Below are 19598 nucleotides of genomic sequence, written 5' to 3' on the forward strand. Positions count from 1 at the left end.
GATTTCTGGGGAGAAAACTGTTATTACAAGTCATCACTGAAATCTCGAGTTAATAAATATCAGGACCCCTGGGTTCCAATGTCAGCATCACATATATGGGGTAAAGATAAAAGATGGAAGGATAGAGAAAATGGGTTAAAGAGCTCGGAGGTCAATTTAAAAATTTAAAGAAGGGAGCACACATACAGAAAGTATATATTTCATATATACATAAAATATTAACTGTAGTATTATGTATTAATAAATTATTAATAATTTAATAAAAAATTAATATGTGAATAAATAATATATTGCAATAAATGATATACAAATAAATAAATTAATAATTAATATATTGATATATTTATAATATAGTGCATTACATATGTAGTATATTTTATATATCATATAATATACTGTATATTCAAGAAAAAAAGAGATGAAAGAGAGAATGAAATGGACAGGAAAGAATGAGAAACCGAATGAACAGGGGAGGCATCCTTCCAAGGCCGAGGCTTTAGTTGCAGAGTCCGTGGTTAAAGGACACAGTGCTGGATGTTTGTTTAACTGTTCATGGAAGGAAATAGCCATTATCTCCTCCATACTATGAAGTTGAGTTTTCAGATCATGTTCCTTGACATGCCAGGGGAGCACTAATGCACTAGGGAAGAGCCCAGTTTCTGGAGCTGAATGGTCTAGATTCGCCTCCTGGTTCCAAAGCACCTGTGAATGCCCGGGCAAGTTACGTCTGTAGAATGGGAAGGTTAATGATAGCACCTGCCTCATTAGATTGTGATGAAGATCAAATGAATTTTTCCTGGTAAAAACTTAACAGTAGTACCTGGCACACAGTCCCATGCTGGTTGTTAGTACACAGCCAGTGACAACAAGCCGGAAGTTACGTCTAACTATGTGTCTTTAGGACACCGGTTGTTGCAAAAGCAAACTTAGTTAGCACGTAGGTGACAAGGTACCACCCACAGGACCTATTCCTCACCTCAGTTCTGACCTTTTGGAGCTTTGCTAATAACTCAAAGACTCTTGGCAAACAGAATGTTAAATATTTTCTTGATTTCATAATGTGTTCAATGCCACAGGCATGAGGCAAAGTCCTGATAGTTGTAGTCTAACTGATGGTGAAAGAAAGAGGCAAAAAGAAGGAAACGCATGTTTTCACCACGTTCCACCGGAAGGTAAACCTTCTGAAGACAGGAATTTTTTTCTGTTCTGTTTGGTCACAAGCTCCTAGAACTATGCCTTGTACCCAGCAGATACCCACTAAAAATCTACTGAATGAATGAATGTTGTAAGTGCTTCCAAGTACCTTCCAGTGCTACACCTTCAAAAAAGCAAAACAAACAAACAAACAAACAAAAAAACCAAACCAAGACAATTATAAAGGTAACTTATTATAAAGCACATTCCACTTAGTTCGGCAGGGGAATGGACAGAAACTTCAAAGCTTCACTTGGGTCTTTGACACTCTGGAAACCCAGCAGCCAGTTCCCAGAGAGATGTGGCTGCCCATTACCTCTATCTGAGGTTTTGAAAGGCCCCCAAGATTTCATATTTCTGGTGCAGCTCCTGAGAGGCTGGAAGCTTCTGGGAGAAAGGAAGAATGTCAGCTGGTTGCATGAGGGTTACGGTAAGTAGATTTCTCTGCTAAGCAGGAAAGGAGAGATTTAGTGTAGCCTGGCAAGGATTCTTGAGTAACATTGTGAGTGGCTTAAAAATGATTAACAACATTTGTATTTTGGATATGAGATATGTGTTTTATTACTCATGAAAGTAAAAGGCAGAGCTCAGCAAAGATTTCACTTTGACATTTTCTGGAATCATTTGCTTCCCAAGAGAGACTGGCACTTTTCAATCAGTTTGGACCCCTAGGGGAAAAAAAAAAAAGCAAATAAGTACCTCTGTAACAAAACAAAACATCTGAACATCTATGATCCCCAAAGAGAAAATCTTTAAGACTTGTCTATTATATGCCTGAGAGAGGCTCTAATGTGCCCACAGCTCAAGGTCTTGGAATTTCTTAGAGCCTAGTCTCTGAGCTTAACGGCTTTACTAACTGCAATGCCTCTCCCCCCTCAGGACCCCAGATTTGGAATAAATAAAAATTTGTTTTTTCCTCACAAAAATATGGGACTCTTGCTGCAGGGTTAAAAAAAAAACAGACAATCAACATCAGATTCTCCTTGCATTTTAAAGCTTCCCAAGGCTAATCCCATGCTAAATCATTATACAATCAGGTATAAGAACTTGAGAAGAATAAAATCACCAACATTATCAGAGTGTCTCTACTGCCTTCACACATACTGAAATCAACCTCTATGTTAAGTCCAGAAGTTCTCTTAAATTTTTACCCGGGTAGTCTTTATTCAAATAAAAGTTATTTGTGGAAACCCAGAGAAATCAATAAAAGTTAACTCTTAGTTAACTGTGGGAATGGGACCCCTGGAACTCCACTGCTGAGAGGAACACACACACACACACACACACACACACACACAGCCCCCCAGGTGATAGATGGCTTGCACTCCTAAGAGCTCCTAGCACCCTGTAGGACATGGTTAGAAGTCAATTAATTCAGTCCTTCTTCCTGCCCTCAAACAGACCACACTTAAATCCTCTGGAGACTGGAATCTAAGTTTGTTTTTGAAAATTGCTCCCAGTTTAACGTATCCTCGTTTCTTTGGCAACTCGTGACTTTGGATTTAAGAAGTGCCTTGAAAATGCCTTTTAAACTTAAAAGATTTAAATCCATCTTCATGGGAAATTTTCCCATAAGCTTAACCTCAAGACCCTCATATTTAATCTTGTTCATTGGCTCTGAACCTAACAATAGTGGAGTAAGTCATATTTCTCTATATCTGTCCCTCCCGACTGTATTTATTTCATAGTTCCTCAATAAATTTCTAATTTGTAATGATAACAAATGTTGGGGTAAGGGGGACGTTTCTGATAAAGGTAAGGTAGAAGAAAGGCTTCTGAGAAACTATCGTAATAATGAGAAATGTTCTGCATGAAATAAGGGATGATAGCACTATATCTTGAGGCAAAGTCCAAGGAAGATATTGAAATATAAAACATGGACTCATATGATGGAGGGCAGAGAACAGAGAAAAGAAAGAGGAGACATTTTCCTTACACTGACACCAAATTAGTCACTCTGGTCTCCTATAATCCTAGACAGGTTGGTAGACTGCTATCATATCACCCATCTTAAGACTTTGGAATAAACATTACCAGTCAATTTCTCCATATCCCTGTGACATGCTTTTCAACACTTTTTTTTTTTAATTTTAGATACTCTCTTGACATAACAATTTGCCAATATTCTCTTAAAATGTATTGTCTCTCATCTCTTCCAAAATCCCAGTGCAATAATGGTGAAAATATTATTTTAAATAAAGAAGAAATTGGGGCCCTGCATGGCTCAGTGGGTTAAAGCCTCTGCCTTCAGCTCGGTTCATGATCCCGGAGTCCAGGGATTGAGCCCAGCATTGGGCTCTCTGCTCAGCAGAGAGCCTGCTTCCTCCTCTCTCTCTCTCTGCCTACCTCTCTGCCTACTTGTGATCTCTATCTGTCAAATAAATAAATAAAATCTTTAAAAAATAAAAAAGAAGAAGAAATCTTTATCAATGCTAAAAAGAAAAAAAAAGCAACAAGATATAATGATGAACAGTTGAGGGAAAAAAAAAAAGTCATCAGTATGATATTGACCAGTATTTCAAAGTACAAAAATAGGAGCTCAGGATAATAAAAGGATGATATGTCACAGCAGTAAAAGAACAGAAAGTCATTGACTTCTGAATTGGTTTTAGTTCTTGTCTGCTGTCCAGCCTGTTTTTTAAACTTCTTAAAGATTCCTGTAGCCACCACTACCCTTTCAATAAGCTAATGTCTACTTAGCCAGAATTCAATTCTTTTATTATACCCAAAGAACCCCCATTGACATATCAGCAAAAATACTGTGCAAAAATATAGACAAAATAATGTTTTAAAATGCAAGGACCCAGAAAGTTTATCTCCCAGGTGTTCATTCTGAAATAATCCATACATATGCACATATGTGTTAGGAATGTAGTCCAGCAAAACAAAATAGTTCAAGAAAAAACATAAAATAGTATTTTAGAAATAGTCCAGTTTACCCAGGATTACACTAAAATGAGACCCCATGTGGACAGCCATGAATCAGTCCTAGAAATAATTAGATCCAATTGAAAAATTCAGTCAGAGGACTTTTTGAAATATACTTTTAAGAAGACAGAATAGTCTGTTACAAAAACTCTATTCTTAAGAACCTGAAACATTTTAGTGGTGTCATGAAAGTAGGGGCTTTATTTGCCAACATAGAAAAAGAAAGACAATTCACAACTCTCAAAAACAGAAGGATATACTAGGGAATTGTAGTCCAAATGTGCAAAACTAATAAAAGTGGCATGATTTTCTGCAGCTTATGTAAGAAAAGAGATTTGTTTAATCTCTACACCTTTTAACAGGGTAAGTCATTCCATTGGTCCATCCGTTCATGGTCCTAATGTAAATAGTGTTCCAACTAAACACACAATTAAATATAGAATTTAATGGTTTCCAGTTTTTAGCATCTACTTATGAACAAAGCATATGAACCTTATATTGAATATGCAGATAAATAAACCCAGATAATGTAGACATAATAGTATATATAGCTTTCGGAGGGGGAGACAAACCATGTGGACTCTGAGAAACAAACTGAGGGTTTTGGAGGGGAGGTGGGTGGGGGGTTGGGTGAGCCTGGTGGTGGGTATTATGGAGGGCATGTATTGCATGGAGCACTGGGTGTGGTGCATAAACAATGAATTTGGAACACTGGAAAGAAAGAAAAAACAAAATAAAATGAAATTTAAAAAAGCTGGAAGGAAGTCAAAGGAAGTTTAGACATGGTAACTAGTTTTGGAGAATTACTAGATGCTGACTGGTATTAAAGGGCCAAGAAATAAAATATAACTAATAAAAGAATTAAAAATACTTTTAAATAAATTAAGAAAACATCTAGAGATAGGCTTCTGGAAGTTAGCCTAAGTACACTTAATTCATTATGTGATGTTAATATTTTAAGAAACTACTACAGCATTGATGGTAATCTCTGGAACTAAAAGTGAAAACTTAAACTGGTTACCTTTTGGGAATGGGAAATGCACCCTGGTCTTCTGCTTGAACTTTTACTGTGTTCATGCATTACCTACACAATTTTCAAAGCTTGCGTAACTGTAAGAAACTGTGGTAAGAAACTGAACATAGTAACGGGGAATGACCTGATCCACATAAATTTGGGTTATCACGCCAGTTCATCTGATCCTTGTTTTCTCTTCAGAAACACATCCAAGATTGTGGTAGCTCTAATACTAGACCCATCAAGCTGGTAGGTACAGACGACTTAACCAGCAGATCTTTCCACATGAACCTGGGTTAAGTCACATCTAACAGTAGAACCTTGCCTTTTTTCCATTGTTAAATTTCATATATTATTTTCAAAAACATTGTTTCAACTTGCCCACATTTCTGCTTATTCATGTTTACTTTCTTCTATATTATATTCTGTTGGTTGATAGAGAAATATCTTGGGCTATAATTATTGTTCCCCACTGACCTGGCAGAGAGAATTTCTCTGAGTTGAATTTTCTCTTTGAACCTGCTGATGTCTATAATTTGTTTCATGAAATGTGAGATGCCTTTTCTCTGGATGATCCAAATTCACCCTGTATAGCTAAGTTTCTTTTCTTTTTTTTTTTTTTTCCTTTTATATATTTCAGTTGTACTCTTGCCAACATTCCAACATTGACTTCGGTCCACCCTTTTTCTCCTCAGAATTTGGCTTGCTTCTTAAAATGTCTTCTATCTGTCTAAAAAGGTTTTATCCTCCCAATGGCTATAGCTAGAAAGACAGTCTTCAATCCTGCCTACTTTCTCTTTTAACAGGCAGAACAGGTTCCCATAATCGACTCTTAAAATCTCAAAAGAAAACAAAGAACATGCCTGCAGGTCCTTGGAGCGCTTAGTCTTTTCTAGCTAACTTGGAACAAGCACGGACTGCCCGTTGGCTGAGTCTCTTCACTTCTGGGGTCTTGGTTCCATGGGGCTTCCTAGAGTAGCTAGGTTTTATTCCTTTGCACTAGAGTCAACTTAGACTCCTTTCATAAAAGTAGAAGTACAAAGAAACCAATTCTTGGCAATAAAATTCTTAAGTAGTTTGATCATCTATCCCCACATTTTTTTGCTAAGCCTGTTCATAAACTATAAGGCTATTTTTTAAAAATATTCCAGTCGTAGCTTTATATTTAATATCCCCCAATTCTTTCCCTTTCGTTCATAAATGTTATTTCCAATTGTTTCATTACTTCCCCTCCTGTCCTTGGTTCCAGCTTCTCACTGACAGTTGGGCATATGAAAATATGGGGAGGGGATGGGGAACAGTGTATGATTAACTGCTTGCACCTTAGCGAAGTAATTCTTTTTTTTTTTTTAAAGATTTTATTTATTTATTTGACAGAGAGAGATCACAAGTAGGCAGAGAGGAAGGCAGAGAGAGGAGGAAGCAGGCTCCCCGCTGAGCAGAGAGCCCAATGCAGAGCTGGATCCCAGGACTCTGGGATCATGACGGAAGGCAGAGGCTTTAACCCACTGAGCCACCCAGGTGCCCCAGCAAAATAATTCTTAAAGGGGTTCCCAAATCAGCAGCGTCAGCAGCCCCTGGGAACTTGCTGGAAATGTAAATTATCAGACCCCACCCCAGAACTACTGAATCAGACACCCTGTGGGAGGAAAACGCTGATTTTGTGCTAGCAAGCTCTGGAATTGATTTGATGCACACTAACATTTCAGAATCACTGCCTTGGAATAATCAGACAAGGATAAACTTGACAAAACGTTAGAGATAAGGCATAATTACAGATAATAAGCATTTTTATCTGAAGAAGTAATTCTGGCCAACTTTAATTAACATGATCTATTCTTCAGATAGCTTCTATTTTCTCCTTTAATTTGGGGGAGAGATCCTAAAAGAAAGTAGAGAGGGGAGGGGAGGGAAAAGGAAAATAGTTGGGCTTTTAAACCATTAAGTTAGATCACTATTAGGCGGAAGGCCTGGGAAAAGCCCACAAAACTCTCCCTATCATGCTATTCTCCAATAATGTTTGAGCAAGTCGTATTCTTACGCAGAAGCGAGAATACGTCAAGAAAACTCCCTTGGGCATTTGCAGACACAGGCCCTTCTTCAGAGTGTTGATCTGTGTGGCTGTGGGGTTGTTACCCGGGGGGAAACATGTTCTCTGAATGCTCTACAAAAAGCAAAAAGACTTTAAAATAAATAAATAGACTCTAGCGTAGGTGATTTCTCGGATTTTGTTATTAGCGAGTCTGGGTCAGTACAGTTTCTCTGTGGACAGCCTGATAGTCAGTATTTGGGGCTTCGCAGTGCATACAGTCTCTGTCACAACTAATCAGTCTGCAATTGCTTAATTCAGCCATTGTGGACAGAAACCACCACAGAGAACATGTAAAGAGATGGGCAGGACCAGGTGTCGGACAACCTCATTTATATAAACGGGAAGTGGAGTCCATTAGCCTGAGGGCTGTAGTCTGCCTGCCCTTGACTAGACCGTAGACATTTGATTTTTAACATAAATACTTGTACAGTTTAGCTGAATAGGTAGAAAAGAGCCACTGAAGGTCATTAAGGATTCATAAAAATTGTTACCTGTGAAAACATTTCCCTGGGCCGCTGCTAAACTTAACCCTAGTCTGAACGATCCCAGCCCATTTGCACTATAAAGGCTGCTTTATTTTTTACACCTACACTCTGCATTCCTCTGCTCAGATACTATAATCTACTCCACCTGAGTTTCTGCTCCTCACGTCGCGTCCCTGGGACAGCAGTTTGTCCTGGGTCCCCTCCATGAATTTTCATGAATTTTCTGTGCCGCATCCTACCATGATATTCTTAGAACTTTAAGTCCTACGACTTAGAATGAAAGTCATTTACTTGTTAACTATATGCAATTAGATGAATTCCAGAAAACAGTCTGCTCGTAGTCCGTTTGGTGGGTGTGCACACAGACTCTTTTCTGTCGTCGTTTCTTCCTCTCTATTCTTCAACCTCTCCGATAATGATCTTCTGGCCACTGAGGAAATGAAACCCTTTCCACTGGCTCCTTAGTGAAGCCCCAAACTACATTTGGTGACTATTCTTGACTGTGCCCCCAGAAATTTCTAGAACAAAACTACAGTTTGCCCAGACAGGTTTTTAAACTGTTATTTCTTTAAAATTTCATGACATTCCAAGGACACCCTTTCTCTGCAATTATCCAAATCTTCAGTCCGTCCTCCCTCCTCGCACCCTCAATCCTAAATATCTCCACTCCATCTGGTGTCATGACTGGTACTCGACTCTGTCCCTGTCTAAACCGCTAGTTTTCTCAATCACATATCTTAAAGCCGAATATAATGGATTCCACCAATCCATCTGGACTGCGATTTTCTCTGCATTCACCCACAGTTAGGACGGAGAAAGGTTTTTTGTTTCGTTTAGTCCTGTTTTTTAACTTCAGTACATCCTAGCGCACTGAGAGAACAGACAAACAGATACCTCTTCTCGGAAACACATTTCACTTGTCTCTGCTGGGCAGCACTTCTCCACCACGTGGGCAAAACTGTCCATCACGGATCGGAACTGCATCTCTGCTGCGGATGGCTTCTGCTTCACGAGGTTGCTGAGGAGCCTGAGTCAGAAAGGAGTGGCAAAAACACAAGTACACGCTGAGTTCTAGAAGGCTAGCTTGCACACCCGCCTTACTGATTTAAATCTGGGACCACCCATGCATCTTCGTCACCCGCACTCAGACGCTTAGAAGCCCTGAAAATGCAGTGATGTGTTCACAGAGGTCACACCGCCCATCCCCATCTTCGTGTTTTACCCAACATGCTTTTCTTCCAGGACATCTCTTTTACATAATTCATACATTAAACTTAATTATTTTTATATAATTATTACTAAGGTAGAGATTTTTGTTTTCTATTTTCATGGCATTGGTTGGTAAATAGATGATATAGTAAGTTAAATCATTTTTTCCTGTATTTTGTTAGGAACATTTATGCTGAACAACCAGCTTCCAAATAAATATTGTAAGTATGACACACCTGAAAGCTGAGGGTCTTTCATGCATGATTAATGATAAACCAATAAACTAATTTCGAACTATCATGGCTTGACAATATCTCTGACATCCTTCATCGAAGAGTTCCCCCCACAACGGTAGTTTCAACCACTTTGAATATTCAAAAGTGTAACCTGGTTTTTGTCTCTCTACTTAATAAAATAGTATTCCAAATCTTCCAGTGTTATCTTTTCCCTTTCTCTCTCTTTTTCATTGTTTTAGACCAAGACAGATTTAACCAAAGAGAAAATAAGTCATGAGGGGTCGGGGAAATGTACATTAATTGGTATTTTACTGTTCAACCAAAAACCCTTGCTTATTCTTCATTTTCAAATTCATTGATAATACCCAGTGGCCTTATTTGTGCCTTGAATGGGTATAAAAGAAAATATCTCAAAACTCAAAGCAGCTATTTCTATGACAGTTTAAACCAGGGGTCTAGTAAACAATTGCAGATAGTAATTATTTTAGGCTTAGAAGTATAATGTTATAAATATATCACAAGACAGAAAACTCCAAACTCCCGTTTGCCTGGGGTGGGCTGCCCACGTGACAGGTGGCAGACACAGTTTGTGTCCAACTGCCGTCAGCTGGAGACGATGGAGAGGCGGGACCAGCCAGGGAGAGAGGAGGTACGCACTGTGGTCGGTTTCCCTCTCTGCCCCCGACATACCCTCCTCTTCTCCCAGCTGTCTCAATGTGGCCAGCTAGCCCCAGCTACTCACTGAGTCATTTGACTCCTGGACTAAGAGGCCACCACCTTTTGCTGCCCAATAGTGACCAACAGCAACATCGCCAGCATATAGGGGGCACCAGCTCAGGCACTGTGCAACTGCGAGCATGGTCACCTGAAGGAAGGCAGGCACTGGGAGCAAAGTGGGAGACATGGATCGAGCAAACTTGAACCTTTGCAGGTCTCAAGCTTAGCCCAGTCAAATAGTGCCCTCCGGACCTACAAAATCAGCCGCGCCCACAGGCCCATAGCCTGCTCTCATTAAACAAGAGAACAAGACCTCCAGTTTAATGGTAGCCCACGGGACACTCCTCTTCGAAGTTGCCATTTCAATTCCACCCTCTCCCGCTGCCCCCAACCCTCACACCCCCAGCCTGCCTTGCAGATACACAAAGCTAAAACAACAGCAGAACTAAAAATACTAGAAAAGCACATGCTAATGATTTATTTTATTTTATTTTTTAAGATTTTATTTATTTGTCAGAGAGAGAGGGCACAAGAGCAGTGGGAGCAGCAGGCTGAGGGAGAAGCAAGGAGCCCGATGTGGGACTCAGTCCCAGGACCCTGGGATCATGATCTGATTTGAAGGCAGATGCTTAACCATCTGAGCCACCCAGGCGCCCCACTAATGATTTCTTTTCAGAAACTACCTCAAAAGGAGGCTAGTTTGAAGAACACATCATCGTTGCCCCTAGGATGCCAGACAGAGCTGAAAGAAGCTAAGAGATTTTAACTACCTCCATGTTTGCCTCCTAAGTCCTAGGAATCTAGCAGGGAAAATCAGATACGGGAACAAAGATTTATGTACAAAAATGCTCATTGTCACAATGTATGCTGGTTAGAAATTGAAAACAATTTTCATGTCCAGCAATAAGAAATGGTTAAATTCATTACGGAACCCAGATGGTGGAATATTATAGAGCCATTAAAATGTGGTTTTAAAGAATAATTAGTGACCAAAATGCATACATTATAATTTTTAAAAGCTATACAAAAGAATAGTGGCAACAGCCAACATCTTTTGAGTGTACAGATATCTACTATGATCGAGACCGTGTGCTGAGAATTTATATTATCCCATGTAATACTGTCACTTACCTTTTTAATAAGGCTGTATGTCATCTCCACTTTGCATTAGTATCCGTGATTTCAGACCTCCTGGGAATATTACAGTTTGGGGCATATACAGCAAACCAGTGAGGTCAGCATCCCACCCAGAAAGCAAGAGGATTGGGAACCACTTGGGAGAACTCCTCCTGAGACCAGAAGTCACCCTCGCAGACCTCCATCCAGTAAGAAAGCTTGATCAGTGGAAGATGGGAATGATTTCATGGTTCCCCAACTGGGCCTTCGTTGGTCTCATTTCTGAGTTACACAGGATCCGCACTTTGAAAAAGTGCCGTAAGGGAACTTTCCTTGAAGTCCTGCCGACCATGGGGACACACCCAGCATTGCCCTGGGACCTGCCACAAGTGGATAATCCTGCGGGTCAGGGGGAAGAGGTGATCTTTTTTTCACGACAAAACAGAAAGCAGCTTTGTCATTTCAAGGGATGCATCCTGTAGCTGAGCAGGAGACAGCAGCAGCTGGAGGGCAGGACTGTTCCCAGGGGCCCAGGAGTGGTGCCAGGGAGAGCATGTTTGGAGAATTCCTGGGGGTGAAGGGAGTTTTCCTAAGCTCTCCCCTCAGGATTCTAGGGATAATTGCTGGAGCCAAAATTTTGTATAAGCAGCCAGTCGCAAGATTGTGCAAAACTTGTATTATTAAATATTAGACCACAGACTGATGGGCAAAGGGCAATTGTGGGAGCGTGTGCTTGTATGTGTATGTGACATATATTCTTATACTACATGTATGTTTATACTGGGCAGCTCTGCAGTGTTGGAATAAAAGTATTGTGATTTTCTTCTCTCTTCTGTATTTTCTAAATTTTTTTGCAATGATTATGCATTACTTTAATAGTAACAGAAATCAATATTTTAAAAAGAAAGAATAGTATAAACATTATTTTTTCTCTCCTACTGTTCTGTAGTTAGTCTTCTAATTAGACCTAAACTTGATCCCACTTGAAAGGAAATGCTGTACTTGTTTTTAAGTGTGTCTACGTAATTTAAGTCTGTATGGTTAGATATATCCTCAAACCAGTTTCCACTACCTTTGAATAATCATTATCAGTTTTTAGGAAATTACTTAGTAAAAGTGAGAAATACAGGCTATTTCCCACTGGAATTTGATGGAATTTGTCTTAGAATGCATTTTCCTGCAAAAACAATATTAATCATGATGCTGAAATTCACTGACTCGTCATGAGAGCATAGGCTTGCAGAAGTCCCAGGTAATAGAAACTACCAGTCATGGGTACCTACACTGTGGAAATACCCCATCTCCAAACATGCAGTTAGGGCTTCTATGGTCTGGCTTAGGGCATTCAGCATGAAAAGGGCAGGAGCTGGTGTAGGAAGGAGACAGAGTTTACTACTGGTTCATGCAAAATCTGGACTCCTCTTTCCTTCTGATGTCATAAAAAGGGCACAAACCTTGAAGTCTAACTTTGGTTCAACTAGGTAGTGTATGGTGAGCAAGATACTTAACCTCTCTGACTTTAATCTATAAAAAGAAAATTTGAACACTTACATTGCAAGGCATTTGTAAGGGCCCAAAAATAATGCATTAAAGGGCTGAGTATAGTAAGTGGCTTACTTCAGGCAGTAAATAATGGCAAAGATAATAGTAATGATCAATAACTGTAATAATAATAGCACATCTTGCTTCCATTTCAAATTACCAGTTTCTTCCAACCATGGTCTCCTCTTCCCTGATTCTCACAATAAATAGTACATTGTCATGGCTCCTCTCCTGTTCATTCATTTATTCCATTCAGAAAAAGACTGATGAGCATCTTTACAATTTCCCTGAGGATCCGAGCTATAGATCCAATAGTAATAGAGAAACTTAATGAAAGAGCCAGGAAAGTTCCCTTGTCTATGCCCTCCTCTTCTCTCACTTATAAGCTGTGGGGTCCAAGTGCTGTCATGGTTCCGCCCCTCCCAAACCCTCTAGTCTCACCCCAAAAGTTTATTTTCCTTCTCTCACTTATGCTTTGGTCACACTGGACCACTCTGCTTTCTGCTTTCCCCCGCTGGGTGGGCTGGTTTCCAAATGCACTTCCTCAGAGGGACCAGTAGGGGGAAGACCAGCAAGGCTGCTGGGTTTCCAGAACACCAGCCAGCAGCTGCTGATTTGAAACCAGGAGAAACATCCAAATTGTACTGGAATAAGGATGGGTGAAGAATTTCCCTTTATGAGAAGACAGAAGTTCTGGAAATGAGATTCAGAGCAGGGGTATCAGGAGGTCATGTTATCCCTCCTTGGAACTCCAGACGTAAAGGCAGTCATTTCTACACCTGAGGATTCTCTCTGTGCCTCTTAGAAGCTTGACTCCCTCCCCCTAAAAACTGTGGAACACTTGTGATCTGCTTGCAGTTGATTTCCCTCCCCTGCCCATTTCCTCCTTCTCCCACCCTGATCTCTCTACTTACCAACCTGATAGCTGTTATTCAAAAATAGTTCCCTTAATTCGTTCCCTTAATAGTTCCCTTAATTTTTCAGCTTGGAATTTTTAATTTACCTTTTTAAATCTTAAATCCTATTTTTAATTCAGTACCACCAATTTTTTTTCAGTTTTTCGCTTCTATGATATTAATATTTTATTGTCATTAAATATGCCCACCATTTCATTTAAAGTACATTCTGGTCTTTATATACTCTCTCAAATCTTCACATTTCAATTCAATATTTTTAATTGGATTTTAAGTTTTTTTACTTTGAGCTTCTGTTTCCTTTCGATTGTTTCTATCTTATTACATAATATCAACTTCTACCTTCTCTTCTACCTTGCTCAATTTTTACTTTCCCCTCCAGAAGCCCCTTCACTGTTTTTTTTGTTTGTTTGCTTGTTTTTACATTTATGCTGTGATAGTCAGCCCGAATTATAAAGGGATGAAAGCCATAGAGAGCCCTTGCCACTATCCCAGGAAGTAAGAGGGCTTTTTTCCAATTTGACTCTTGATTCCCAATATACATTCTCCCAGAATAGTCCAGAAATCTCTACATTAAGTGTTTCTATGCTACTGTTTTCTCCATACAGAGAACACAGTGAATTCACTAGAACAGGGATGATTCCTAATATTTCATACTTTTTATTATCTAGCCCTTATCTAAGAGCTCAGTGTTTTGTTTTATTTTATTTTATTTGCTTATTTCACTTTATTTTATTTTTTGAGAGGGAGAGAGAAAGTGCAAGTGTGCATAGGAGGGGAGGAGCAGAGGAAGAGGGAGAGAGCAGGAGACAGGGAATCTTAAGCAGGCTCCACACCCAGCACAGAGCCCGACTGGGGACTTGAACTCATAATCCTGAAATCATGACATGAGCTGAAACACTTAACCAACTGAGCCATCCAGGCACCCCAAGAACTCAGTGTTTTAAAAACCAGTATTATAACCCCTTGATTAGGGTGCACTAAAAGCTATATGTTGGTAAAGGTATGTTCTTTGAGCCAGATAGTTTGGGTGAATTTTTCAGCTCAACAACCTATTTACCTGTTGCTTGATCTCATACCAATCTTCTTGTCCCTTACAGTTAAAATGGCATATAATGTTATCTGCCTCATATATTTGTGGTAAGGATTTGGTGAGATGCCATACAAAATGCAGTGCCTATCTATGCCCGGAGAGCTTCCTCAAGAGAAGACAAGCATGCACGCTAGGAGTGACAGAGACCTCGTTCTCCTACGTTCTCAAGTCCAGCCTGAGCAAACAAAAGAATGGCTAACTGAACATTACAGTGGTCTTCAGGTGTTGACTGGAAGTGTTCAAGTCTTGTTTGAGATTGGCTCACCTTGGCAACTGCAGAAAGGATTCCAAGGGTCAGCTGGCTTAAGAATTGCAAGTGGTGTGATTAAACAGAACAAGCACCAGCTTGTGCTTGCTGCCTGTGAGTATGTGTGCAATCCAGAGACAACAAAAATTTTGCCTCACTTGACAAGATGATATTGCTGGACTCTTACATTTAGACCTTGCAAGTGCCTGTGTTAGAGTAAATCAATGAATTGGAAATACAGTAAGCTACCACTTCTAATGATCTTGGGGGAGAAGGAGCAATGAGGACGAGGGCTCCCTTGTTTGCTCCTGAGGACAGGAACAGGGGCACTAGAAGGAAACTTCCGCCCCACCTCAGGGGGCCCTAGTGCTGCTAATTCAGGGAAACCAGAATTTCACCCTTTGGCTTTTCCTAGAATGGTCACCTTTGGTCATTGCCAAATGGGGCCTTTGACAGCACACTTACCAGAAGCAGAATTTTATTCTAGGGGGAAATGTCTGGGCCATGGGGGTATCTTGGCTCCCGGCTCAGGAATAGAAGGTGGGCAAAGAGATGGATGATTAATACCGCTAAGAAGGCAATTCTTTGTCTACAGCAGCAAACAAGGAGTCTCTTTTCTAAGAGCTGACAGTAAGTGTTCCATTCGATCCGCCTAAGCAAGAGTGGGGAGAATTGGGGAAAATGCCAACCACCTATGAGATCTTAATCAGCTTATGCTCTCAGAGGCAAAGGGAGGGTCGGCTGCTCTGAAGTCATGTGCACTGAAGCGTACTTCCAAAACCAAAGCCATGACCCTCAGTCACCTTAGCAGCGGTCCAGTCAGAAATCTGATCTCCCAGGTCACCCCTCGTCATGCTGAGGTTTCTACACCCCTGATCAGATACATCTCCTGCTTTCCTGGTCCTCTGTCTCCTTTGTCACTTGAGGCTTTCTCAAGAAAACGTCCCTCTCTCCACAGCTTCTCTTTGGAACTTCTCGGTCTTGCTCTATACAAAAACATGAGGCTCTCCAGAGGACACTGCTTCCCCCAAGACCTTTCAAGAGAAGGCTATTTTTGCTTGAACTCCATCTACCTTAGTATCTAGGTCTCTTTTACTTTCAACATATCTCTTCTTCATGCTCTTTGAAAAGCCGTTGCTCCTCTGAAGTACACATTATCAAGCTCTAACATCCCTCATCCCTACTTATTCCTGCCCCATATAGAAAATCTGGTCATTCTCCCTCATTTTTGATGACTTGAGACCCAGCATATCACCTCACTTTCCACCATTATCTTGACATTTATCATTTTCCATAGTTTCAACAACACTAATGATCCACAGGTAGCAGATCGATTACCAAAATAGACCAGTTATCCATCTTTCTCTGTATTCATGTCCTTTGCAATGTGATGTTCCAACTCTTCCCATCAAGAAATGAAGTCTATTTCCATACCCTATTTTCATTTGGGCTGACCCTATGACCTACCTTACAGAAGCAGTGATATTGTGTGGTTCCAAACCTGGGCCTCACGAGGCCTCCATACATCTACCTTCTCCCAGCTACCACAAGCAGAAGCCTGGGTTAACCTGCCAGAGGATGGAAGGCCACATGCAGCAGAGACAAGCCATCCTAGCCAAGGCCAGCCTCAAGCCAGCCAGCTCCCAGCTAACTTAGCAGCTGACCATACGCTTTTGAGCAAGCTCAGCAGAGAATGGCTGGGGCTGGCCCAGGTCAACACTCATCCAGTCAACCCACAGGCTCCATTGCTGACTTCATCCAGAAGCCCTTTTTACATAGAACACATGTTGCATATGTATATACATATACATCTAAATATACGTTTATAGACATTGTATTCTACTGGCAATATTTCTGACCAATAGTCTAAAGTATTAGAAACAGCAACCAAATCAGAATAACACTTTGCAAAGTAATAACTTCTAATCATAAAATTTTCTAAGTTATAAATGTTTTCATAGTTTTCATATGCACTACATATGTATATCTCACACACACAGCCACACACATGCTCCAAATTTCCCTTGTTAGGAAAAATACATTAATGTACTTCTCTGTCAATATTTTCTGATCAGTAGGCTTCAGTCTCACTAACTGAGTTCATTGGGGTAACAACCACGATAGCCATACTGCAAAACTGCAGAATATTTTCAGTTCTAACCGACCTCTAGTGTAACACTGAGCAGATCCATTTATTCTGCAGTATTTTACCTGAGCCCACTTTACTGTTCTCTATACCTGCTCCCTTGCGGGCAGAACAAAGTAAAGAGCAAATTAAACAAGGATTCTTACTTCTGTTTTTCAGTTTGGAACTCCTCCTGAGTTTTGCACAAGTTCTCTTTAAGGCTGATGACTTGGTCACAGGATAAAGGTGGAGAAATGTAAGTCCCATCGACTCGCAGATCATCAAAGCACGGCTTCCTGAAGGCATAGGAGTCATCACAGCAGTGGCCCACACCAGCATTGATAGGCTCTGCCTCATGTCTTCTGCATAAAGCTCCAAGAATTAGTTTTGTCTTTCCCAGAAGAGAATTAAAATAAGAGCCATAAGGTTTTGGTTATATATATATATAAAAAACCATATATATATAAATACATACATATATATATATATGTGTGTATATATACATATATATATATACACACATATATATAATTTTTTTTTTACTCCATAGAAAATAAGACTCATAAATATTCTCAAATTCTGGTTTCTGCTAGTTTGGTCTGGATTTCACTGTTTGGGAAAAAGCAGGAGTGTCAGATGCAGCCTGGTTCCCAGACTTGTCCTCCCTTTCCCCCCATTCTCAAGTTGAGTTCACTTGTACTGCACCTCCAGGTTCCTTCCCATTCTAGTTTGTAGACTAGTGTTGACTTAAGGTAGGAGTTTCTTATGCAGTTTTAAATTAAAATCAAGCCTCAAGTCAACAGCACTGCAACTTTGACTCAGATGTATAACTGATGAGTGGAGCTCTTACTTAAGAAATTCAAGTCCAATTTGTTTCTATTTTTATAACTGGGCAACTGTAACGACCACAGAACTTGGCATATGGTAGATGCTCTATGAATATTTATTGAATGAATAACTGATGATGAGAGAAATTCTTGGATCCTATTTCAGTTACCTCCTTCATTTCCTTGTCCTCTTCTAGAACTGTCACTTTGCCTTGCTCCTTGTGTGTCTGATTCTTATCCTGATGTTGTCTGCATGCCTGCCTTTCCAAGTATGACTCCCCAAACTCCCAATCATTTATGTATTTGGGAATGAAGTAATTGAAGCCAGTAAGCATCAACATTTCATGTATGAGTTTTTCTATTTTAAATGTAACCAAAGAGATCACCTAAAAATAAGGCTTTAGAAACAATGTAAGTCTAATTGAAAGAGTTTCCCAAGGAAGACATCACTAGATAATAAAAACTTATAATAAAATAAAAGTTAGGGTTAGATAATACATTTTTTTTAAATCTGCAATCAAAAAAATTGTATTTTATCAGAAGAAGGACCAATTTAGCATAAACAAGATGTTCTGTCAAGAACAGAGGTTAGAAAAGCTGTCACCAAATAAGAATTCCATAGTGTTAAACTAATATCACTTGAGAGAGACCTAAAGAGTACATCTTGGAGACTTGAGCATATAGGTCCCTAGAGGGATGTTCTTCCTTGTGAGGAAGACATAATTTCTCATCCCACAGGATAGCCTGGAAGAAATATCCCTTAAGACCATCCCTTCCCTTCTTCTGATTCTACTAATACAACTACCCATATTTTCATTCAACTTCCTAAGTATTTTGATTCAAGAAAAAGTGTAGTCCATTTATTAGGACCAATTATTGGGAAGACATTTCTCATTGTAAATGAACATTGGAAAGACATTTCTCATTGTAAATGAACACACAGGTGGTATTCTGTCTAATAAATTTAGAACTTGTGAGTTTGACATGAGATAATAAAAAATATAAATATTTGATCTTTGACCCCAGTTCCTGGCAAAGTTCTTCTGAAACCCTTGTAAATTCTTAAGTGATAAGAGAACTAGGAGCATCTTTTGTTCTAATAAGGAGACTCTAGGTGGACTTCTGGATGGGGGCTGGTTCTCGGAAAGACCAAGCCATGATTAGGAGGTCAAAATTTCAGCCCCACCCCACCACCCATTCTCCAGAGAGGGGAGATGGGCTGGGAATGAGTTAATAATTGATCATGTATACATAAGGAAACTTTTCAAAATCCCAATAGTATGGGGTTTGGAGAGCTCCCAGGTGAGTAAACCCATCCACATACAAAGAGGGTAACACATCCCAGTTCCACAGGAACAGAAGCCTCTGAACTCAGGACACTCCCAGACTTTACCTTATGTATCTCCTCATTTGGAAGTTCACCTATTTCCTTTATCAAATGTTTTACCTATCTGGTAAACTTAGGTAAATGTTCTTCTGTGTTCTGTGAGCTGTTCTAACAAATTAATCAAACCTGAGGAGGAGATCCTGGGAACCTTAGATTTATAGCTGGTCAGTCAGAATCATAGGGGACAACCTGGACTTGCAATTGTTATCTGAAGTGGGATGGGAGCAGTCTTGTAGGACTGGTCCCTTAACCTGTGGGATCTGATGCTATCTCCAGATAGACACTGTCAGAATGAGTTAAGTTATAGGACATCTAGCTGGCATCAAAAGAAATTGCTTCTTCTATGGAAAAACATTTAGTGTTAGAGGTATGGTGACTGTTGTCTTTTTTTCCTACACATTTGATTAGGATGACTTAGTCTAAAATCAGCATTATCTTTGAAGTTGTTGACAAAGTCATTTTTGTTGGCTT

General features: G+C 39.9%; 1 protein-coding gene across 1 annotated transcript in view; it reads right to left on the reverse strand.

The window, feature by feature from the left end:
* Window positions 1–1755: 1755 nt before the first annotated feature.
* Window positions 1756–19598, reverse strand: part of LOC116876457 (alpha-fetoprotein-like) — a 51716-nt gene continuing 33873 nt past the window's right edge. The window contains exons 16-18 of the mRNA XM_032876419.1: window positions 17081–17304; window positions 8609–8741; window positions 1756–1862 (exon numbers count right to left, since the gene is read on the reverse strand). Of these exons, the coding sequence (XP_032732310.1) occupies window positions 1815–1862; window positions 8609–8741; window positions 17081–17304 (405 nt within the window). The 3' untranslated portion in view covers window positions 1756–1814. The remainder of the gene's footprint in view (window positions 1863–8608; window positions 8742–17080; window positions 17305–19598) is intronic.

Source organism: Lontra canadensis, unplaced genomic scaffold (genome assembly GCF_010015895.1).
Source record: "Lontra canadensis isolate GAN:19392208 unplaced genomic scaffold, GSC_riverotter_1.0 scaffold1, whole genome shotgun sequence".
In the NCBI taxonomy this organism is placed as follows: Eukaryota; Metazoa; Chordata; class Mammalia; order Carnivora; family Mustelidae; genus Lontra; species Lontra canadensis.